This window comes from Zea mays, chromosome 5 (genome assembly GCF_902167145.1).
Source record: "Zea mays cultivar B73 chromosome 5, Zm-B73-REFERENCE-NAM-5.0, whole genome shotgun sequence".
NCBI classification, from domain to species: Eukaryota; Viridiplantae; Streptophyta; class Magnoliopsida; order Poales; family Poaceae; genus Zea; species Zea mays.
This window is the reverse complement of record NC_050100.1, coordinates 212,842,626-212,866,114: the sequence shown is the minus strand read 5'-3', so window position 1 is coordinate 212,866,114 and position 23,489 is coordinate 212,842,626. Positions and strand designations below refer to the sequence as shown.

Here is a 23,489-nt window from a genome sequence, read left to right as displayed (position 1 = left end):
CTACGCTATGTGATCTAGTGAGTTGTGTTAGAGATTTTCTTGTGTGATTTGTAGTTAGTATGGAAATCTTCCGCTTCTTGAGATTAGGGTCCCCTGGTCCTAGAGTACAAATCGTGTTGACCTCGTGGAATGTAAGGTCAATCCTCTTCGATGAGGGTCCTTTAGCGCGTCTTGGCTTTAGTTGGGAGTATATTCTTCCTGAGGTGAAAAGATGTAAGGTAATTAAAAAATAAATATTTAAATTGGCTATGCCTATGAGATAGTTTCTCTGGGAACGGAAAAGAATTGGAGGAGGGGGTGAAGAGCCGAGCTGAGCACATGTTATCCTTGTCCACGTTGCAGTGAACAGATGGGCAGGCAGTTTGAGGCGCTTCCATGAACAATTTGGCGCTCTCGATGCTCTCGCCGTCGACCTCAGGTTTCCCGCCAAGCCCCCTACCCTCCAAGGCCGCCACGAACGCCACAGCTCCCCGATGCCGCGCCGCGCCCTCGGGCGACGCCTCGCTGTGCGCCTTCCGCGCGCACCACAGCGCCGGCCACGCCCTCCACACTAACCCGGCTCTGATGCCCGCGCTCGCCGCCTGCGCGCGGCTGCCCTCCGCCGTGGCCGAGGCCGAGCAGATCCACGCACTCCTCGTCAAGTCAGGCGGCTCGCGGGCTGTCTCCCACGTCCAAGCCTTCACGTCCCTGATTCGCGCCTACGCGAGGCTCGGCCGCGTGTGCGACGCGCGGAAGGTGTTCGATGGAATGGCCGACCGGACGGTGGTCACCTGGAACGTGCTGCTTGATGCGCTTATCAGAGATGGCGACTTGGACGCTGCGTGGGAGGTGTTTGTGAAAATGCCGCAGCGCAATGCGGTTTCTTGGAACACCATAATTTCTGGTTTTGCAAGGAACGGGTGGGCGCCGGTGGCAGTGGACTTGTTTATCGAGATGACTGTGGCTTATGGTTTAGCGCCAGATGAGGCCACGATGGTTGGCTTCGTGTCGGCTGTTCGGGACATTGGTCTACTTGCAATTGGGAAGAGCGCACACGGGTATGTTCTCCGTCGGGAGTTCTCACTTGATGGTCCTCTCGGGGTTGCACTGGTCAGTATGTACACGAGGTGCGGGAGCATGGGTGCTGCACACAGTTGCTTCTTAAGTGTCACCACCAAGAATGTGGAGCATTGGACCTCTTTGATCGCAGGTTTCGCAGCACATGGTCAACCAGAGAATGCCTTGAGGTTGTTCGTCGAGATGAGGCAGGTGGGCATTGAGCCTAATGGTGTCACCTTCGTAGCCGTCTTGAGTGCCTGCAGCCATGGCGGGCTCGTCGATGAGGGCTTCAAGTACTTCGACCTAATGAGGAGCATGGGCATCAGGCCGATGATCCAGCACTATGGCTGCTTGGTTGATCTCCTTGGCCGTGCTGGGTTCTTGAAGGAGGCTTTCAATCTTGCCAGCAATCTACCTGAAGATCCTGGTTTTGTAATCTGGAGCTCGCTACTAGCAGCCTGCCGTAGCCATGGCAACGTCGAGATGGCAGAGCTCACTGCGTCGAAGTTGGCAGAGGCAAAACCAAGTCATGGCAGCTCGTATGTGCTGCTATCGAACACATATGCACGAGCGGAACAATGGGAGGACTCGAAGAGGACGCGGAGGAGGATGGAGGAACATAGAGTAGCCAAGAAACCTGGGCTCAGCTGGATAGAGATAGATGGAAGCGTACATTCCTTTGCCACTGCAGACAAGCTGCATATAGAAAGCGAGGGTATTTATCATATGTTGGAGGATTTGAAACATAATTTTACATCAGCTGCATATGAACCTGAACCGTTCGCTATTTCTGAACAATTGTAATAAATTTCTTTGGAGGAAGATTATCACTTGTTAATAAAAAATCCATCATATCATAAATATTAAATATATATTCAAACTTACGAGCAGGAAAAAGCCTGTATCTGAGAATGATTTAATTAAGTAGAAGTTAGTAATCGTACACTTCAGCTGCATTTACATATTTTTTTGCTGGGAGTATTCATTTTCTAGCAATTAGCACAAGACAAGGGCACTGAACTACAATCAGATCAGGCGGCTCGGCATCCCCCAGCAATTCCTCGCTCTCGTGCTTATCTCTACTCTACAGCTGTAAGTTCTGTACATATAACAGTCATCTAGCCTGATAGTGTGGTCGAAATGCTTGATTAGATCCCCCAGATAGACGGTCTCTCGATCTAGTTTTAGCAACATCAACAACTATCATCCAGCCGTTTATGATCTGCAGATAAAAGTATAACCGTGAGTTTCAAGAGGTTTGCAAACATCATACAACTGAAACAATGCTAGTCGTGGAATAGGAATTCTAATCACCTACCTGTCCATTCATTGCTTTTAGAGCAGCACCTCCAGCTTCCTCGGTAGTGTATTCTACGAAGGCATAACCTTTTGACCTTTTTGATATCCTGTCCATAATTATCTTCACTGTATGTGACAAAGCAGTCAAATGAGTCAGAAGACGCAAACGATAAATGAATGTGTTAAAAAAATTTGCTACCCTATCACAAACCTTCAACGAGCTCACCGAAAGGCTCAAACGCTGCCCGTAGAGTCTTCTCAGATGTATAAAATGAAAGCCCTGCCATACATTTTACACAAAAGTTAGGGACAGTCAAGATAGAAATAGATCTGAATAAAGAAAGGCTAATGATACATGAACAACCAAATGAGCTGAAATGTACAGAAAAGTATATGTTGTGCTTCACCTGTAACAAAGAGCCTTTTAGTTTTGATATCGACCGCTCCAGTCCCTTCAGATGATTTCACGCCATCATCACCTGAAACTATCTAAACCATTTATGGAGTGTTTGGTTTGAGGAATGACGTAGTCCATCATCTTCTCTCTTCGCACTTTTTTGTTTGGTTTGTGGAATGGAGTGAGTTAATCCATCACCACCTCATTCCACATAGTTAGTTGTTTAGTACTAATATATGGAATGGAGTCATCCCACCAAATTTTAGAAATGGACCCATGATGCATCACTTTATTTTGGATAGAGTGATTCATCAAACCAAACACCTCATTACTGTCTGGGCGATTTATACAAGCTCTCTTAGAAGCATGGACATTCAAGTCGCCAGATGCACCCAAGGCATGCTAGGTACAAGTTCAATGAGAGTAATAAAGTGTAAGAGAATCAAATGTACCAAATTAAGTCCTCCAAGGATTAATAACAAATTGGAATATGGATGGCGTCATCTTATTATTGACCATGCCATAGAAATTGATAGAGGGAGAAGTCCTTCATACAATAGTGATTGGAGATATGGTTACATATATGGGCTGGTAGGCTAGGGTTACAATCCTAAAGGGCCTCTTGGGTTAGGCTCTAGGCCCAAGACACACTAACAATCTAGCACACCCACGGTCGAAACTCTAGCCACGACATATGTTGAGACTAGATCAAAACTCCGAAAACGTCGAGAAGGGTAGGCCCTTGGTGAAAATGTTAGCACACTGCAAAGTTGTCGAAACGTGGACTCAAACATCCTCGATGGTGACGTGCTCATGAACGAAGTGGAGATCAATCTCGTCATTCTTCGTGCGCTTGCGCTGAACGAGGTTGATGGAGAGGTAGATCGCGTAGTAGACAATGGTACTCCTGGTGAGCGGGTTGTGGAGCTCCTACAAGACCTGGAAGAGCTAGCCTCGGCCATACCATTTGCCACCACATGATATTCGGCCTCGATGCTCGAGCGGGAGACCATAGGCTACTACTTCGACGACTAGGAAGATGAGGTGCCCCTAAGGAACACGACATATCTGGAGGTGGACCTACGCGTGTCCAGGTAACTGCCCAGTTAGCATCAGTGTGACGACGAGCTCGGTCGGCGAGGAACAACGGAGAAGAAGGTCATAGTCAAGAGTACCTCGAAGGTACCGAAGAATCCGCTTTACATTGGTAAGGTGTGGCTCCCGTGGATCATGTATGTGGAGGCACACATGTTGAATGACATAAGAGATGTTTGGCCTAGTGAAGGTAAGGTACTGAAGGGCCCCCCCCCCCCCCCACAAGAGGGTAGGCAATGGGGTCACTGCCTAGAGCACTAAACCTTCGCCTAAGCATCCAAGAGCATCACCAGTGGTCGACGACTGTTCACCCCGAGCTATTGCTTGGCTCCATAAGCTAGCAAGCAAGAGCATCACCAGTGGTACGCTCTTGCTCCTAGACGAGAGCAGCAGCCTGCTCACACTCCCAAGCAACAGCAACAACAACGACAGACTTGATGGTGGTGATGGCAGCAACAATGGCGGAGTGGGTGGCAAGAATGTCATCGAGGGAAAGTGACCCGCAGTGGCACCGAGTGGGGCCAGGACGACATTGGGTTGGATAAGAGTGGAATGAGGGGGCCTGTGACAGGGTAACGTGGAAGCAATCATGCCTAGGACGACCATGCCCACGCCCACGACGGTAGCAGCCAAGGCGGTGCGTGCCTCGGCAGCACTCACGCCTGTGGAGGTCACACACACGGTAGTGTCTAGGCTGACGACTACAGTGAGGACGGGCGGCGTGCTAGCCGCGTCGGATGCCCAAGATGGGCAGCGCGCTGGCCAGAGGGAGAGACATGCGACAACAACATCAGAGGAGAGGGGCATACTGACCATGGTGCCGGCTGCGGGGGCCGCAAAGGAGAAATTTGTCAAAATGGGTCGCTCTACGTTGCCGCTCTCTAAAATAGGTTATGTCTTATTGCACTTGTCAAAATAGGTCGGTCTAGTCCAACATCTTTGCCAAAATACCCCAACCAATATTTATAATGACTGACAAGTGGGTCCTATTTAATGTTATGACCAAATTGCCATCCCCTTTCTTTCTCTCCTGCCTCTCTTCTTGCTCGATTCCAGCAGGCTCTGGTTCGCTCTGCCGCTTGAAATTTCGTGAAACCTTCCTGATTGGGCAGTCTCCCTCGTCGTGTACTCATCGCGAAGCAGCTCCCCCTCCTGTCGGTCTCCCGTGCTAGCTAGCTGGTGTCAGGAATAAGAAGTATGTTCATTATGGGATTTGAAAATGACACATGATCCAGGTACAATCTGTTGCTGCACCCGGCACTTGTGCTCTCAATGAAGACCCCACGATCAATGAAAATCATCAGGGTGAGTGAGTGAGTGGTATACTAATTAAGTAATTAGGAAGAGCTTAGCTATGCAAGTGTCAAGGCATGCAGTAGGATTCCTCTTGATCGAGTTCCTAGATCTTCTCCTGCCGATGGCTGAAACGGCTAGCCTTTGGTGATTGTTCTAGAAACGACGTACATGCTATGTGTAGGTACTTCCTCGTTGAGTGCAGCCTCGTGTTCGTGGTGGCGTTCCTCATCAAGGTCATCGTCACCGGGTCCATCTGCAATGCGGACAACCTCTTCTCGGACGACGCAGACGCGTGTGGCTACCTCACTCAGCAGTCGTCGTCTTGGCGCTCACGGCCGCCTACCTCGTCTTCGTCGTCTACCTGGCGTTTAGTATGGGTATTTCGGACATATCCATGGAAGGGACCCACTAGTGAGACGTAAAAAATATCAGGTGACCTATTTTGACAAACATCCTGCACTCAAACAGGCCTTTTTTTACAAGTGCCACGAGATCCGACTTTTTTGAAGAGAACCAACTGAGAGGGACCCAATTTGACAAATTTCTCGCTGCAGGGCTCTAGGAGAGAACCTGTTAGAGGGACAAATCTTTCATACAAAGTGATTGGAGACAGGGTTACATATATGGGTCGTAGTCTAAGGTTACAACCCTAATGGGCCTCTTGGGCTGGGCTTTAGGCCCAAGACATACTAACAGTCTAACATAAATGGACCTCACAAAGGACCAACAAAAGAATACAATGTTGTGTAGGGGAATAAATAGGATTTTAGTTTTGGCCTATGATAAAAAAAATATAGAACCTTGCTTGTTCCAGGCTTGTAGAAACTGACTGGTTTTCAACTTAGTTCATAAGAATTGCTTATGGTTGACTAATCCAAATTTTCAAATCATTCACTCTAGATATCTTGTTAAAATGGAAAACAAGGCCAAACCTAGGCACAAGATTGGTATAGCAACATTGGTGGTTTCATGTATGGAAATGCACCAATAAAGGTCTTGGACAGGAAGAAAATAATTTTGGCTGCCAATGATGCACATAGAATGATGGGAATGGGACTTAAGATAACGGCGTTAAGAAATGAGTGGGTATTAATCATAATCAGAAGAAATGAGAACAAACCTTTGTAATTTTTGTTGTCTGATCCAAAGTTCGTATCGGGTTGAACAGATAACACTCCAGGAACATCTGATATACAAAGTTAATTTGTCAATGGCTTAGTGCATTCAAAGACATGGATTTGTCATAACTCTATACAAAGGGGTATGAAAGCCCAAGTTGCTCACCAGCTAACTCTTTTGCGCATTCTTCATCAATATGACAACAGAAACCATAATCCCTATCCCATGAAACGTGATATATACTAACCTGAGCATCCTGTTCGCTGAAATTTGAGAGATGACAACAGTTTTATCATGCACAACATACAGATACTAGTAAAGTAGTAGCTAGGTTGATGAGATTACATACTTCCCCAACACTTTCATAAGGATTTGGGTGTAGTGATCCACCATTTGGGCCTTTGTCACAACTTCAACTCCGGGCTTCTCCATCCGGACAAGCCAAAACTCATTTTTCCCACTTGAAGATGTAGAAGCACCATCACTAATGCTTACAAGGTTAGCTGTCGAGAGACTCAAGCTGTGATTATCCTTCTCTGATTTGTTACCCATATCTAGTTGAACAGATAACACTCCAGGCATCTCTGTAAATTGAGAAGAGCGAAAGAAGCAAATATGTATGAGTTTCAGTATGTGCCTCTCCAAATGTTTTTCACTTTGTCAATCAGAAGTTCTAATTTTCAAATGCATCATCGAAATCAGCCCAATGGGTGGTGCAATCCCTAAACCAATAAAGCAATTTAAGTATACCTTGGCATGCTAAAAAACTACTTCGGAATAGTATGTCTGAGTCTGAAATAAGGAGAACAATTGCAAACTAGATTGATTCAGAGAATGACATGATGAGAAAGACATCTGTCTGCAGTTATCGACAAACTCGTATAACTGTTTCCAGTTTACACATCTCTCACTCTGCAGGATTAAACTCAGAAGGGTAACGTGACGCTTTCTCACAAAATTATACTAATAAGAAGCACCAAAGCACGTCAGTTTTTTTTTTCACACTGCACTTCACCGAGGGATTGGAGGTCATACTTGCAAGCTCCTTCGATGCATCCTCGTCGATCTCGCAGCGGAACTCGTAGGTCCCATCCCACGAAGCCTCACATATGCGCATCTGCGCCTCCTTCTCACTGCCATAATTACCCACAATATTTTCAGCATAAAAAAACGTTGAAATAAAAAAAGAACGGTAACTGCTCTCGTTTGCTACAGAATGCCAAATTACTCACCTTCCAACAACCTGGGCCAGTGTGGCTGCGTAGTAATCCACGGCCTCTGCGCGGGACACCCCGCTGCCTCCCGCGGCGGCAGGGGGCGTATCCATCACAACCACCCACCTGGAGGAACGCGACTGGCTCTCAGTCGAAGCGGCGGCTAGTTGCGCGGGAGGAGACTCGGAAGATGATGCAAGGAGGGGCAAACGGCGCCGGTTCCGATGGCGAGCGGTTAAACGGAGGGAGGAGGTCGAGAGGTGGGAGGAAATGGATTGGCTGCCGGCTTTAGTGGCGGTGGAAATGGAGACGGACACGGAGAGTCCGCCGCCTATGAGGACGGAAGGTAGAGCGGTGTCCATGGCTGGCGCGGCGGCGTGCCGCGTGTGTGGTACCGGCAAGCGGCCAGCGGGTAGGAAGTGAGAACGAGGCAGATGTGATTGCGAGCTCGCGGCAGTAGTTCAGAATTGACTTGATGATGAAGTTATCCTAGGGTGCCTTGATGTCAATTTACTTGATGTTAGAGTGTGTTTGGTTTGACTTCTGGTTTTGGCTTTTGTCTCTTAAAAGTTAAAAGTCAACCAAAGGGTTGTATCTAAAAGCAGTTTTTTCTAAAAGATGAGTTTCTCACGGTGCAACCCCTGAACCTGCTTTTAGTGGCTTTTCGGATAGAACTGTGAAAACATGTATCGAAGAACTTTTAACGACTTTTAATGGTTTTTATCAAACAGTTTTTTAGCTTTTTAACGGCTTACAACCTACAACAGCTTTTTCCATAGCTCACAGCCTACAATAACTTTTTTCACAGCCACAACCCAACCAAACAGACCCTAAGTCTCTCCACTACTCTTAATGAAACAAATTCTTATACCAGAATCCATGATTGTGTCTTGGTGGCAGCTAGGGCTGGAAACGAGTGGCTCGGCTCGATAGTGTCCCTGTTTGTTTCGGCTTTTCGCATCTTCTGGCCACCAAAAGCTGCTGCGGACTGTCAAACACTCAGTTTTTCAGCCAACTTCTATAAAATTCGTTTGGGTAAAAATCATTCAAAATTAACATAAACATATAATCGGTTGAGTCGTCGAAATAGTAGTAATACGTCACTTTATAAATCCTGAGCCTTATGGACAACTTTATCTTCCTCCGCATGTAATCCTAATGATACTCAGATTTTTTACACAGCCAGATTCTCCACAGAGCTAGATTCTCGGAAAAGCTGGTCAGAAAAAAGCTGAACCAAACAGGCCCAGTATTGTGAGCTCGGAGATCAGGCTCGGGCTCGATCCGACTCGCGAGCCACCACACTAAATCCAGTTTAAGATATAAAGTGTATATTTTTTATTATATATAAAATATAAAATATATACCAAAAATGAAGAATATATTTAAAACTATATCTAGCATTAGATCTATAAAAATTAAGAAAATAAATCAATAACGTAGTACTGTAATAATGGTAGGCTCGTCTCATCTCGTCTTGCTGTTTGAGAGAGCCATAAAAGTAAGCTCAGCTCGGGCTCATTCAGGCTCATGAGCCTTGTCGGCGTTTCGAGACAGGGGGGTCCCTAAGCCGACGAGTGAGTGTGCTGCGTGCCCCAGCCCAGATGGGTCGAGCGCGTGGGCGAGCGCGAAGGGGGGAGAGGCGAGGCGGCCGGAGCCGAGCGTGAGAGAGGTGGAAGTCCCGCGGCCTTCGTGTTCGTCCCGCGCCCAGGTCAGGTGCGCTTGCAGTAGGGGGGTTACAAGCGTCCACGCGGGTGAGGGAAGCGAGCAGCCCCAAGAGAGCGCCTGTCCCGTCCTCGGTCCCGCGCGGCCAACCTCCTCTGAGAAGGCCCTGGTCCTTCCTTTTATAGTCGTAAGGAGAGGATCCAGGTGTACAATGGGGATGTAGCAGAGTGCTACGTGTCTAGCGGAGGGAGAGCTAGCGCCCTAGGTACATGCCAATGTGGCAGCCGGAGAGATCTGGGCACCCTGCTGGCGTGATGTCGTGGCTGTCGGAGGTGCGGCGGAGCCTGATGGAGGGACAGCTGTTGGTGCGGTCGAGTCCCTGCTGACGTTGTCCTGCTTCCGTAAGAGAGCTGGGGGCCGCCGTCGTCATAGAGCTTGTACAGCGCCATCATTGCCCCTCTGGCGGAGCTGGCCGGATGAGACGCCGGTCTTGTTCTCCGTGACCCGAGTCGATTCGGGGTGGGATGATGATGGCGCCTCCTGTTGACGTGGCGGTCTGTGCCCTAGGCAGGGCGACGTGGGGGTTCCTCCGAAGCCGAGGTTGAGTCTGCCTTCTGTTGCCGTGGCCGAGCCCGAGCCGAGGGGTCGGGCGAGGCGGAAGTCGTTCGGCCGAGGCCAGGGCGGAGTCCGGGCCCTGGGGTCGGGCGAGGCGGAGTTTCGTCGTCTTCCGGGTCTTAGCCCGAGTCCGAGCCCTGGGGTCGGGCGGAGCGGAGTTCGCCGTCTTCCGGGTCCTAGCCCGAGTCCGAGCCCTGGGGTCGGGCGGAGCGGAGTTCGCCGTCTTCCGGGTCTTAGCCCGAGTCCGAGCCCTGGGGTCGGGCGGAGCGGAGTTCGCCGTCTTCCGGGTCTTAGCCCGAGTCCGAGCCCTGGGGTCGGGCGGAGCGGAGTTCGCCGTCTTCCGGGTCTTAGCCCGAGTCCGAGCCCTGGGGTCGGGCGGAGCGGAGTTCGCCGTGGCGCCTTTGGCAAGGCCTGATTGCCTGTCAGACTCACTCTGTCGAGTGGCACTGCAGTCGGAGTGGCGCAGGCGGCGCTGTCCTTCTGTCAGACTAGCCAGTGGAGCGGTGGAGTGACGGCGGTCACCTCGGCTCTGCCGGGGGCGCGTGTCAGGATAGAGGTGTCAGGCCACCTTTGCGTTAAATGCCCCTGCAATTTGGTCAGTCGGTGTGGTGATTTAGTCAAGGTTGCTTCTGAGCGAAGCCAAGGCCTTGGGCGAGCCGGTGATGTGTCCGCCATAAAAAGGGGGCCTCGGGCGAGACGGAAGTCTCTCGAGGTCGGCTGCCTTTGGCCGAGGCTAGGCTCGGGTGAAGCGTGATCGAGTCACTCGTGTGGACTGATCCCTGACTTAATCGTCCCCATCAGGCCTTTGCAGCTTTATGCTGATGGGGGTTACCAGCTGAGAATTAGGCGCCTTGAGGGTACCCCCAATTATGGTCCCCGACAGTAGCCCCCGAGCCTCGAAGGGAGTGTTAGCACTCGCTTGGAGGCTTTTGTCGCACTTTTTTGCAAGGGGACCAGCCTTTCTCGGTTGCGTTTCGTTCCGGTGGGTGCGCGCGAGCGCACCCGCCGGGTGTAGCCCCCGAGGCCTCGGAGGAGTGGTTACACTCCTTCGAGGTCTTAATACTTCGCTTAACGCTTCGGCTGGTCTGGTCGTTCCCTCATGCGAACTGGCCGTAGCCCGGGTGCACGGTCGGGGCCCAAGCTCTCGGGCTGGTATGTTGACGCTGTCAACGATTTGGCCGGAGCCGGTTTTTGCGAGAGCAGCCCCCGAGCCTCTGCACAGGGCGAGAGGACGATCAGGGACAGACTCGGCTTTTTACATACGCCCCTACGTCGCCTTTCCGCAAGGAGGAGGGGGGGGAGTGCGCCACGTTACCCTCGATGGGCACCGAACATGGTGTCTCCGGTGAGCTGCAAGCGGGTAATCCGAGTGGACGTTCGTGCCCCGTTCGTTGGGGGTCGGCTAGGGGCCCAGAGGCACGCCCAAAAGTACCTGCGGGTGATTTGCCGGACCCGGTCCCCTGGCGACGGGGTCCGAGGGCTCGATGCCTCCCTCCGATGGGATTCCGTTACAAGATCGTTCCCGCTGGTCTCGGAAATGTCCTAGGGTACCTCGGGAGCGCAGCCCGAGCCTCGGTTATGTATCGAACGTACCCCTGGTCATCCCTCGCTCGGTGTCTGAGGCGACTGTGAACCCTTCGGGGGCCAGCCTTCGAACCCCTGATCAGTAATGGGCGCGGAGCCCGAGTAGCCTGAGGCGGCCATGAAGCCCTTCGGGGGGTTGGCCTTCGAACCCCTGACCAGTAGTGGGTGTCGGGCCCACGCGATCTGAGGCGACTGTTGAACCCTCGGGGGGCCAGCCTTCGAACCCCTGATCAGTAATGGGGGGCTCGGAGCCCGGTTCCTTCGCGGAGAAGGATCCCTTTCGGGGTATCCCCCTTTCCCGGTCCCTGTTGCAAGAGATAGAGAAAGAGGAAAACGGAAAAGGATACGAAATCGGGCGACGTGGCGTACCTTTTCTGACGCGGTTATTACGGCGAAGGTGAAGCGTCGCGCGCTCCTCCTACCAGAGGCGCCGCGTGTCCCGCCGCGGAGTTAATGCGACGGGGCGAGTGGTTGGCGGGGCGGCCGTTGCGCGCGTGCGATCCGTTCGAGGAACGGGTCACGGGTGCACCGTCTTCACGCCGTGAGAGGAGGCTCTCTTGCTGTCTCAAGATGGGACGTGACCCTGGCTGACGACTTGACCGCTGCGCCCGCCCGCCTGCCACCGCTATTACTGCCGGCCCACTTTCGGTCGCTTTGACCGACGCGTCAGTCTGGCGCTGTTGGGTCGCCTCGAGTCGTGGCATAGGCTTCGCAACCGAAGAGGCGCGATGGTGGCACAAGTGGCGGTGCGGTTGCTTGCATGCAGCAACTGGCGCGCCGGTTGCTCGACGCGTGGGCCTGGGTTCCAAGCTGGCGTGTCAGAAGTCGGAGAAGCGCGTCCATCTAGCGCGGTTGCATGCCGCCTGCATGGCTGCCCGCCCCTTCTGCCCGTTGGTCTGGGCGAAAATAGGGGGTCGCTTGTAACCGCTGGACGGTCGTGCGCATCATGCGCGGCGGTTTGGCTTCTTCTGCCCTGAGCCGGCTTGCATGACATGCGGGACCCAGCCCCCGAGTCGCAGGGGAGGGCCTTGGAGCGTGTTGGAGAAGACTCGGCCCGCGGCGCCTGGGGGCGCACGTAGGGGGAGTTGCCTTTAAAAGGAGGGAGGCTCCTTTCGTAAGGCAACCATGTCTTCTTCCTCCCTTAAGCGTCGGGTCTTCCCGTCTTCCAAGCCCCCGGATGGGGGGTATCCGCCGCCTTTCCGCCTCCTCGTTGGAGGAACGCAACTCCATGGGAGTTGGTACCTCTCAGCCATCGTTCGGCTTCAAGGATTTTCATCAGGCAGCCTGGTTGCTCCCTTCCGCCGGTGGCCACCCAAGACGGTGACCTCCAGCTCCTGGATGGGGAGAGACAGACCAGGCTGTGATCCCGCCCTCGGCGTCGGGTGTGTTCGTCATCCTCGCTGGGGCGGGGGCCGAGGCGAGCCGGGGCTCTACCTCGCGTGCGGGTCGGCGAACCACCTCCTCTTCCAGCTTCTGGTGGTGGCAATCGTCCTCCCGCGCTGCGACGGAGTCGTCCTCCAGTCATGCCGGGGAAGGCGAACTGTTGCTGTCCAGCTAGGATGCAACATTCCGTCTTCCCCCTCGCATTCGGGGCGAGGACGGCAGCGAGGATCTACCGGAGCGCTTGGGAGCGGCCCGCTCTTTGGCTTTGATGGCTTGTTCGCATCCCTTGAGTGGGACCGCGAACAAGAGCCTTCTAGTGACTGCGTTCACCTGGGGCCATGGCTGCCGCTGCAGAGGTCGTCGCCCCGCAGGCCCGAGGTCGCTCGTACCCTCGGGGACGGAACCGGAGTCCCGTTTGTGATGGCACCTTGGATGCCAGTGTTTTTGTCCATTGTGGCTGTCGAGGCCTGAACGTGTATGTAATTTTGGCACGGAGCCGTGTTTTTTCCTCATTTTCGAGCACTAAGTCTCGCCTGTTTGATTATCTGAACCGCTTTTCCAAGCATGAGTTGCCCCGTGCCAAGGTGACGGGTGAGGTATCCGTATCCCGGAGGCGTAGGAATCCCTCGGCCCGTTCGGCCTTGTTATGTGAGGCTCCTCCAGCTTAGTTGAAGAGACCCCTCGGCCGCCCTTCGGTGGATCGAGGCCGGGGGTAGCGATATCAGTATGAACAGAGGCGGAGTTGGCTCGAGAATGGGGAACCTGGTTGGCCGGAGCCTAGCCGTGTTGTCCGTCAGCGGAGCCGACACCAAAGTCGGTCAGTCGAGGCCTCGGATCGGGCTGGCGCCCTTGGAAGCCGGTTGACCGAGGCCCCAGGGATAACCGGTTGAGCCGCCTGCTCGGGCCGGATTCCCGGAGGAGTCCCTGGACCGCGGCGCCGCCCGAGGCTGGGTCGGGCTTTGCTGAAGACGTCGTCGATGCCGAGGGTGCTACGGCTCACTTCAGCGTGAAGACCCGAGCCTGCAGGATCGGATCATCTTGTAGCGTGTGCTTTCTGCGGCCGCCGAGGCCAGAAGAACACGCCCTCGCCGCGCTCGCAAAGCTGCGTCTTTTTTCCTCCTGTTTCGAGCATCTGGACTCTGTCGGTAACAGGGATGTTTGTGTGAGCGAGAGTTGCTTTTCGCGGAAGGGACGAGTGAGGTATCCGTATCCCAGAGGCGTGGGAATCCCTCGGCTCGGTCGGCCTTGCCGCTTACGCGTACTTTCACCCGTCCATGAGGCCCTGTCCCCGACTTTAGTCGAGAAAGCTTGAAGGACTGCTTCGGCAGGAGAGCTTCCGAACGTGATGACTCGTTCGGTCCACGGAGTCGCTTTATCCGAGCGCAAGTTACTTATCGCAGAAGGGGACGAGTGAGGTATCCGTATCCCGGAGGCGTAGGAGTCCCTCGGCTCGGTCAGCCTTGGCTGCTTACGTGTACCTCGTCGTTTCCAGGGTCCGCTTTCCGAAGTAGTCAAGAAGCACGAAAGAAATCCTGCTAAAAAGAGATCCTTTTTCGAGGAAAAATTCGACGCAGAGGGGGTCTCCCCCCTTTTAGCCCCCGAGGGAGGGTCGGGCTTTGCCGAGGCTAGGCCGACCCTTCCTTGACGACTAAACTTTGCGTAGGTGCGAGGTATATGAACAACTTGAAAACATCTTTAAGGGTAGAAGCGACGTAGCTGTTTGATGTTCCAAGCGTTACCGTAGATCTCGCCTTGATTGTTGGCCAGCTTGTATGTTCCGGGCTTCGGAACTTTGGCGATGACGAATGGCCCTTCCCAGGGGGGCGTGAGCTTGTGCCTCCCTCGTGCGTCTTGTCGCAGCCGAAGCACCAGGTCGCCCACCTGGAGTTCTCGGGACCGGACCCCTCGGGCGTGGTAGCGTCGCAGGGACTGTTGGTACCGCGCCGAGTGTAGCAAGGCCCTGTCCCGAGCTTCCTCCAGTTGGTCCAGCGATTCCTCTCGGCTAGCTTGGTTGCTTTGTTCGGTGTAGGCCCTCGCCCTCGGGGAGCCGTATTCCAGGTCAGTGGGCAAGATAGCTTCAGCCCCGTAGACCAGGAAAAACGGCGTGAAGCCCGTGGCACGACTCGGCGTCGTCCTTAGGCTCCAGACCACCGAGGGGAGTTCCTTCATCCATCGCCTGCCGAACTTGTTGAGGTCGTTGTAGATCCGAGGCTTGAGCCCTTGTAGAATCATGCCGTTGGCACGCTCTACTTGCCCATTCGACATGGGATGAGCCACAGCGGCCCAGTCCACCCGGATATGGTGATCCTCGCAAAAATCCAAGAATTTTTTGCCGGTGAACTGGGTGCCATTGTCGGTGATGATGGAGTTCGGGACCCCGAAGCGATGGATGATGTTGGTGAAGAATGCCACCGCCTGCTCGGACCTGATGCTGTTCAGAGGTCGGACCTCGATCCACTTAGAGAATTTGTCGATGGCGACCAGCAGGTGCGTGTAGCCCCCGGGCGCCTTCTGCAAGGGACCGACGAGGTCCAGACCCCATACAGCGAAGGGCCAGGTGATGGGTATTGTCTGCAGAGCCTGAGCGGGCAGGTGTGTCCGCTTCGCATAGAATTGGCACCCTTCGCAGGTGCGGACAATTCTAGTGGCGTCAGCCACCGCCGTTGGCCAGTAGAAGCCTTGCCGGAAAGCATTTCCGACAAGGGCTCGGGGCGCTGCGTGGTGGCCGCAAGCCCCCGAGTGTACTTCTTGCAGCAGTTCCCGACCTTCGGCGATGGAGATGCATCGCTGGAGGATGCCCGAGGGGCTGCGATGGTAGAGCTCCTCTTCGTCGCCCAGCAAGACGAACGACTTGGCGCGTCGCGCTACCCGCCGAGCCTCGACTTGGTCGAGGGGTAGCTCTCCTTGACGGAGATATTGCAGGTACGGGGCCTGCCAATCTTGGTCCGGCGTGGCCCCGCTCTGCCCTTCCTCGATGTTCAGAGCCCCGCCCTCGGGGGCCGAGGGTACCTCGGGCTGGGCCGAGGGTGACTCGGGCTGAACCGAGGGTACCTCGGGCTGAGCTGAGGGTACCTCGGGCTGAGCCGAGGGTGCCTCGGGCTCGGGCGCGTCGTCGAGCTTGACGGAGGGCTGATGCAGATCCCGGGAGAAGACGTCCGGGGGGACTGTCGTTCGCCCCGAGGCTATCTTAGCCAGCTCGTCTGCGGTTTCGTTGTAGCGCCGAGCGATGTGGTTGAGCTCGAGCCCGAAGAACTTGTCTTCCAGGCGCCGAACCTCGTCGCAGTAGGCCTCCATCTTCGGGTCGCGGCAGTGGGAGTTCTTCATGACTTGGTCGATGACGAGCTGCGAATCACCGCGGGCGTCGAGGCGTCTGACCCCTAGCTCGATGGCGATCCGCAATCCGTTGACCAGAGCTTCGTACTCGGCCACATTGTTGGACGCCGGGAAGTGGAGGCGCAGCACGTAGCGCAAGTGCTTTCCGAGGGGCGAGATGAAGAGCAGGCCCGCGCCAGCCCCCGTCTTCATCAGCGACCCGTCGAAAAACATGGTCCAGAGCTCCGGTTGGATCGGAGTCGTTGGCAGTTGGGTGTCAACTCATTCGGCCACGAAATCCGCCAACACTTGGGACTTGATGGCCTTCCGAGGGGCGAACGAGATCGTTTCGCCCATGATCTCCACCGCCCACTTTGCGATCCTGCCCGAGGCCTCTCGGCACTGGATGATCTCCCCCAGGGGGAAGGATGACACCACAGTTACCGGATGGGACTCGAAGTAGTGTCGTAGCTTCCGCCTTGTCAGGATCACAGCATACAACAGCTTTTGAACTTGTGGGTAGCGGATCTTAGTCTCGGACAGCACTTCGCTGATGAAGTAGACCGGCCTCTGAATGGGCAATGTATGCCCTTCCTCCTGCCTTTCGACCACAACCGCGGCGCTAACCACCTGAGTGGTCGCGGCGACGTAGACCAAGAGGGTTTCTCCGTCCGCCGGCGGCACCAAGACAGGCGCCTTTGTAAGGAGCGCCTTCAGGTTGCCGAGGGCTTCCTCGGCCTCAGGGGTCCAAGCGAAACATTCGGCCTTCCTTAAGAGGCGGTACAGAGGCAGACCTCTTTCGCCGAGGCGTGAGATGAAGCGGCTCAGGGCCGCGAGGCATCCCATGACCCTCTGTACCCCTTTTAAGTCCTTGATGGGTCCCATGCTGGTGATGGCTGCAATCTTCTCCGGGTTGGCTTCGATGCCTCGCTCGGAGACGATGAACCCTAGGAGCATGCCTCGGGGTACCCCGAAGACACACTTCTCAGGATTAAGCTTGACTCCTCTCGCCTTGAGACACCGGAATGTCGCTTCAAGGTCGGAGAGGAGGTCGGAAGCCTTCCGTGTCTTGACTACGATGTCATCGACGTAGGCCTCGACTGTGCGACCGATGTGTTCGCCGAACACATGGTTCATGCACCGCTGGTACGTCGCGCCTGCATTCCTCAAGCCGAACGGCATGGTGACATAGCAGTACATGCCGAACGGCGTGATGAAAGAAGTCGCGAGCTGGTCGGACTCTTTCATCCGGATCTGGTGATACCCCGAGTAGGCATCGAGGAAGGACAGGGTTTCGCACCCAGCAGTGGAATCCACGATTTGGTCGATGCGAGGCAGAGGGTAGGGAACCTTCGGACATGCTTTGTTGAGACCAGTGTAGTCTACACACATCCGCCATTTCCCCCCTTTCTTCCTCACAAGCACAGGGTTGGCAAGCCATTCGGGATGGAATACCTCTTTGATGAACCCTGCCGCCATTAGCTTGTGGATCTCTTCGCCAATCGCTCTGCGCTTCTCCTCGTCGAATCGGCGCAGAGGCTGCCTGACGGGTCGGGCTCCGGCCCGAATATCCAGCGAGTGCTCGGCGACATCCCTCGGTATGCCGGGCATGTCCGAGGGACTCCACGCAAAGACGTCGGCGTTTGCGCGGAGAAAGTCGACGAGCACTGCTTCCTATTTGGGGTCGAGCCCGGAACCGATCCGGATCTGCTTGGTGGTGTCGCCACTGGGGTCGAGGGGGACGGCCTTGACCGTCTCCGCTGGCTCGAAGTTGCCGGCATGGCGCTTCACGTCTGGGACCTCCTTGGAGAGGTTCTCCAGGTCGGCGATGAGGGCCTCGGACTCGGCGAGGGCCTCGGCGTACTCCACGCACTCCACGTCGCATTCGAACGCGTGTTTGTACGCGGGGCCGACGGTGATGACCCCGTTGGGGCCCGGCATCTTGAGCTTCAGGTAGGTGTAGTTGGGGACGGCCATGAACTTCGCGTAGCATGGCCTCCCTAGCACGGCGTGGTAGGTTCCTCGGAACCCGACCACTTCGAACGTCAGGGTCTCCCTTCGGAAGTTGGAGGGTGTCCCGAAGCAGACTGGGAGGTCGAGTCGCCCGAGGGGCTGGACGCGCTTCCCAGGGATGATCCCGTGGAAGGGCGCAGCGCCTGCTCGGACGGAGGACGGATCGACGCGCAGAAGCTTGAGGGTCTCGGCGTAGATGATGTTGAGGCAGCTGCCCCCGTCCATCAGGACCTTGGTGAGCCTGACGTCGCCGACAACGGGGTCGACGACGAGCGGGTATTTCCCCGGGCTCGGCACATGGTCGGGGTGGTCGGCCCGGTCGAAAGTGATGGGCTTGTCGGACCAGTCCAGGTAGACTGGCGCCGCCACCTTCACCGAGCAGACCTCCCGGCGCTCTTGCTTGCGGTGCCGAGCCGAGGTATTCGCCGCATGCCCTCCATAGATCATGAAGCAGTCGCGGACCTCGGGGAACCCCCCTGCTGGGTGATCTTCGTTCTTGTCGTCGTCGTGGGCCCTGCCACCCTCGGCGGGTGGCCCGGCCCTGTGGAAATGACGCCGAAGCATAACGCACTCCTCGAGGGTGTGCTTGACGGGCCCCTGATGGTACGGGCACGGCTCCTTGAGCATCTTGTCGAAGAGGTTTGCACCTCCGGGGGGCTTCCGAGGGTTCTTATACTCGGCGACGGCGACAAGGTCCGCGTCTGCGGCGTCGCGTTTCGATTGCGACTTCTTCTTGCCTTTCTTCTTGGCGCCGCGCGGAGCAGACGCCTCGGGAGCTTCTTCCGATGGGCGGCCCTGGGGCTGCTTGTCCTTTCGGAAGATAGCCTCGACCGCCTCCTGGCCAGAGGCGAACTTGGTGGCGATGTCCATCAGCTCGCTCGCCCTGGTGGGGGTTTTGCGACCCAGCTTGCGCACCAGGTCGCGGCAAGTGGTGCCGGCGAGGAACGCGCCGATGACATCCGAGTCGGTGATGTTGGGCAGCTCGGTGCGCTGCTTCGAGAATCACCGGATGTAGTCCCGGAGCGACTCCCCCGGCTGTTGCCGGCAGCTTCGAAGGTCCCAGGAATTCCCGGGGCGCACGTATGTGCCCTGGAAATTGCCAGCGAAGACTTGGACCAAGTCGTCCCAGTTGGAAATCTGCCCCGGAGGCAGGTGCTCCAACCAGGCGCGAGCAGTGTCGGAGAGGAACAGGGGGAGGTTGCGGATGATGAGGTTGTCGTCGTCCGTTCCACCCAGTTGGCAGGCAAGGCGGTAGTCCGCGAGCCACAGTTCCGGTCTCGTTTCCCCCGAGTACTTTGTGATAGTAGTCGGGGGTCGGAACCGGGTCGGGAATGGCGCCCGTCGGATGGCCCGACTGAAGGCCTGCGGACCGGGTGGTTCAGGCGAGGGACTCCGATCCTCCCCGCTGTCGTAGCGCCCCCCCACGCCTGGGGTGGTAGCCTCGGCGCACCCTTTCGTCGAGGTGAGCCCGACGGTCGCGTCGATGGTGCTCGTTGCCGAGGTGGCCCGGGGCCGCAGACGCGGTGTTGCGCGTGCGCCCGGTGTAGACCGAGGCTTCCCGCATGAATCGGGAAGTCGCGGCGTGAGGTTCCGAGGGATATCCTTGCCTCCGGGATGCAGTGCTCTCGGCCCGCCGGGCCGCAGCGCCTTCCAGGAGATTCTTGAGTTCTCCCTGGATTCGCCGCCCCTCGGTGGTTGACGGCTCCGGCATCGCGCGGATGAGCATCGCTGCGGTTGCCAGGTTCTGACCGACCCCGCTGGATGCGGGCGGCGGCCTGATCCTGACGTCGTTGGCGACGCGGTACTGGAGACCTTGGGGCAGATGACGTATTTCTCCGGCCAGGGGTTGGCCCACCCATGCCTGTCCGACGTCCCGACGGATCGGCTCAAGCGCTCCTGTTCCCTCGTTGAGCCTGGCCTGCGCCTCGCGGACTTGCTCGAGTTGTGGGTCGTAACCCCCCGCCGGAGCGGGGACCACAGCTAGCTCCCGTGGGATGTCGGCGCGAGGCACCGGCCTAGGGAGATCACCATCCTCCGGCATGCCAAGATGGTTGCCTTCGGTGGGATCCCCTAGCTCGATGTGGAAACATTCGCGGCTTGGGCCGCAGCTCTCGTCGCCAAGGCTGCGGCTTCCGTCGGAACAGTCGGATAGACAGTAGTCACATGCGGTCATGAAATCCCGCACGGCACTGGGGTTGCCAAGTCCGGAGAAATCCCAACCGATGCTGGGATCGTCATCTTCCTCGGACCCAGAGGGCCCGTAGGTCGAGACGTCCGTCAGTCGGTCCCAAGGCGACCGCATACAGAACCTCAGTGGGGTTGCACTCGCCTCAATGAGAGCGCCCGCCAAAACGAGGTCGTTTGGCGGGTTGAGGCCGAGTCGAAATGACGCAAGATGGGAGTTAGTCGTTACCTTTTGGTCGACGAGGAGCGACGTAGTCACATCGGGGACTGGTTGCGCCGTCATCTCTGGTTCGAGGGCGACGTCCTGCAGGCTTTCCGCGAGCGCGCCGGCGTCGTCTTCTTGCTCGGGGTCAGCGTGCCGCGGGGGGACGGCGCTTGCCTCCGTCTCGAACGCGAGGTCGACGTCCGGCGTGCCTTCCGTCGGGACGTCGGGGGCGTCGATTCGCTCGACGGCCGGTGAAGCGTGGCCTCCCGTCTGGCCTTGACGGCCCCGCCTCCTCCTCCGTTGGCGGGGGAGAGAACGGAGCAAGCCCGAATGTTGCTCTTCCACCACGCGGGGTAGACGTCGTCGATTCCGCCGCCGGCGGGCGGGTTGTCGGCCGCCATTGTCGTAGTCGCGCGGCGGTGGAAGAAGTGTCATGTCGTAGCTGCCGTCGAAGGACATGAACTCAAGAGTCCCGAAACGAAGCACCGTCCCGGGCCGGAGAGGTTGCTGGAGACTGCCCATCTGGAGCTTGACGGGGAGCTGTTCGTCAGCACGCAGCAGGCCCCTACCTGGCGCACCAACTGTCGGCGTTTCGAGACAGGGGGGTCCCTAAGCCGACGAGTGAGTGTGCTGCGTGCCCCAGCCCAGATGGGTCGAGCGTGTGGGCGAGCGCGAAGGGGGGAGAGGCGAGGCGGCCGGAGCCGAGCGTGAGAGAGGTGGAAGTCCCGCAGCCTTCGTGTTCGTCCCGCGCCCAGGTCAGGTGCGCTTGCAGTAGGGGGGTTACAAGCGTCCACGCGGGTGAGGGAAGCGAGCGGCCCCAAGAGAGCGCCTGTCCCGTCCTCGGTCCCGCGCGGCCAACCTCCTCTGAGAAGGCCCTGGTCCTTCCTTTTATAGTCGTAAGGAGAGGATCCAGGTGTACAATGGGGATGTAGCAGAGTGCTACGTGTCTAGCGGAGGGAGAGCTAGCGCCCTAGGTACATGCCAATGTGGCAGCCGGAGAGATCTGGGCACCCTGCTGGCGTGATGTCGTGGCTGTCGGAGGTGCGGCGGAGCCTGATGGAGGGACAGCTGTTGGTGCGGTCGAGTCCCTGCTGACGTTGTCCTACTTCCGTAAGAGAGCTGGGGGCCGCCGTCGTCATAGAGCTTGTAGAGCGCCATCATTGCCCCTCTGGCGGAGCTGGCCGGATGAGACGCCGGTCTTGTTCTCCGTGACCCGAGTCGATTCGGGGTGGGATGATGATGACGCCTCCTGTTGACGTGGCGGTCTGTGCCCTAGGCAGGGCGACGTGGGGGTTCCTCCGAAGCCGAGGTTGAGTCTGCCTTCTGTTGCCGTGGCCGAGCCCGAGCCGAGGGGTCGGGCGAGGCGGAAGTCGTTCGGCCGAGGCCAGGGCGGAGTCCGAGCCCTGGGGTCGGGCGAGGCGGAGTTTCGTCGTCTTCCGGGTCTTAGCCCGAGTCCGAGCCCTGGGGTCGGGCGGAGCGGAGTTCGCCGTCTTCCGGGTCCTAGCCCGAGTCCGAGCCCTGGGGTCGGGCGGAGCGGGGTTCGCCGTCTTCCGGGTCTTAGCTCGAGTCCGAGCCTTGGGGTCGGGCGGAGCGGAGTTCGCCGTCTTCCGGGTCTTAGCCCGAGTCCGAGCCCTGGGGTCGGGCGGAGCGGAGTTCGCCGTCTTCCGGGTCTTAGCCCGAGTCCGAGCCCTGGGGTCGGGCGGAGCGGAGTTCGCCGTTGCGCCTTTGGCAAGGCCTGATTGCCTGTCAGACTCACTCTGTCGAGTGGCACTGCAGTCGGAGTGGCGCAGGCGGCGCTGTCCTTCTGTCAGACTGGCCAGTGGAGCGGTGGAGTGACGGCGGTCACCTCGGCTCTGCCGGGGGCGCGTGTCAGGATAGAGGTGTCAGGCCACCTTTGCGTTAAATGCCCCTGCAATTTGGTCAGTCGGTGTGGTGATTTAGTCAAGGTTGCTTCTGAGCGAAGCCAAGGCCTTGGGCGAGCCGGTGATGTGTCCGCCATAAAAAGGGGGCCTCGGGCGAGACGGAAGTCTCTCGAGGTCGGCTGCCTTTGGCCGAGGCTAGGCTCGGGTGAAGTGTGATCGAGTCACTCGTGTGGACTGATCCCTGACTTAATCGTCCCCATCAGGCCTTTGCAGCTTTATGCTGATGGGGGTTACCAGCTGAGAATTAGGCGCCTTGAGGGTACCCCTAATTATGGTCCCCGACAAGCCTCTCCGAGCCGAGTCGAGCCTGAGCGAGCTCGAGCTGGCTTGCGAGCCTCGAGCTTTTCTTTCAGCTCTAGTGACACCCAAATGTATGACCTTTCTTAGACACGGATAGATGCCTCTAGGTCCACTATAGAAGTGATCCTAGACACGAGCCCATTTTTGCTTTCTAGACTTAATGGCATGTATAGTGGAGAGGCACTAAAACGGTTCTTTAAGCACTAGAGATAACTAAGAGACTTTATTATACAATGAAGTGTCTAGAAATGTAGTCTATTAATAAATACAAAAGTAAATACGTTTGTACAGCATCAGATCGATAAAACAGATGACGAATTCGTACGGTGAGAAGTGAGGCGTTTGTTGCTACTTTGGTTACGAGCCAGAGACGTCTCTTCGCGGAGAGACGATTCCACAATTTTTTTTGTAAATATCCCTTTTAAACACCTCAAATAACTTTATATTAAACACCACTGTGTATGTTGAGAATGCTCGGTTCGAGACTTTACATCTCATCGTTGAGAAAGCCGACAAGCATCATGATGATTAGGTCCCTAGGGTGACTAAGCATAAGTGGATGATCGAGCTTGGTTTAAGACATGTACAATTTAGATACAATTTTGTGGTTCTCTAGTTATAAGATATAACTTGCTACAATGAAGTGTATCTAAGTCTGGTATCTTAATAAATATATCTGGATTTTTTTTGTAATGAATTACGCTTGATTAAACGTGCACATAACTTTGTATACAAATGTGCGGCGACAAACTGCATTGTGATCAGAACAAGGGTGTGCTCATTACTTCTTGTTAAAACCCGCTGGGGTTTCACGCTCCCTCCTCATTTCACGGCTCCAGCCTCTCATG

General features: G+C 56.1%; 2 protein-coding genes across 3 annotated transcripts; one reads left to right on the top strand and one right to left on the bottom strand.

The window, feature by feature from the left end:
* Positions 1-285: 285 nt before the first annotated feature.
* Positions 286-1,922, top strand: LOC103627686 (pentatricopeptide repeat-containing protein At3g22690). The gene has a single exon (XM_020538681.3). The coding sequence runs from the start codon at positions 376-378 to the stop codon at positions 1,840-1,842; it is 1,467 nt and encodes a 488-aa protein (XP_020394270.1). The 5' UTR covers positions 286-375; the 3' UTR covers positions 1,843-1,922.
* ORRM1 (Organelle RRM domain-containing protein 1, chloroplastic) lies at positions 1,891-7,976 on the bottom strand. Of its 2 annotated transcripts, none has more exons than XM_008645683.3 (9): positions 7,477-7,976; positions 7,280-7,377; positions 6,594-6,828; positions 6,410-6,507; positions 6,246-6,311; positions 2,745-2,822; positions 2,549-2,617; positions 2,357-2,463; positions 1,891-2,260 (listed from the first exon to the last, which is right to left on the bottom strand). In XM_008645683.3, exons 1-9 carry the CDS (start codon positions 7,818-7,820, stop codon positions 2,153-2,155), a joined length of 1,203 nt encoding a protein of 400 aa, XP_008643905.1. In that variant the 5' UTR covers positions 7,821-7,976; the 3' UTR covers positions 1,891-2,152. The 2 variants fall into 2 exon arrangements, with proteins under 2 accessions (XP_008643905.1, NP_001159310.1); NM_001165838.1 differs by having other exon boundaries at positions 1,934-2,260; positions 2,745-2,816; positions 7,477-7,880.
* Between the last annotated feature and the right edge of the window lie 15,513 nt (positions 7,977-23,489).

Excerpts from the sequence above, each read along its gene's own strand:
- LOC103627686 (XM_020538681.3), top strand. The coding sequence starts at position 376 with ATGAACAATTTGGCGCTCTCGATGCTCTCGCCGTCGACCTCAGGTTTC.
- ORRM1 (XM_008645683.3), bottom strand. The coding sequence starts at position 7,820 with ATGGACACCGCTCTACCTTCCGTCCTCATAGGCGGCGGACTCTCCGTG. Across the intron at positions 7,378-7,476 it reads CTGGCCCAGGTTGTTGGAAG|TGAGAAGGAGGCGCAGATGC; the intron begins GTGAGTAATTTG and ends TAATTATGGCAG. Across the intron at positions 6,312-6,409 it reads ATGCGCAAAAGAGTTAGCTG|ATGTTCCTGGAGTGTTATCT; the intron begins GTGAGCAACTTG and ends TTTGTATATCAG.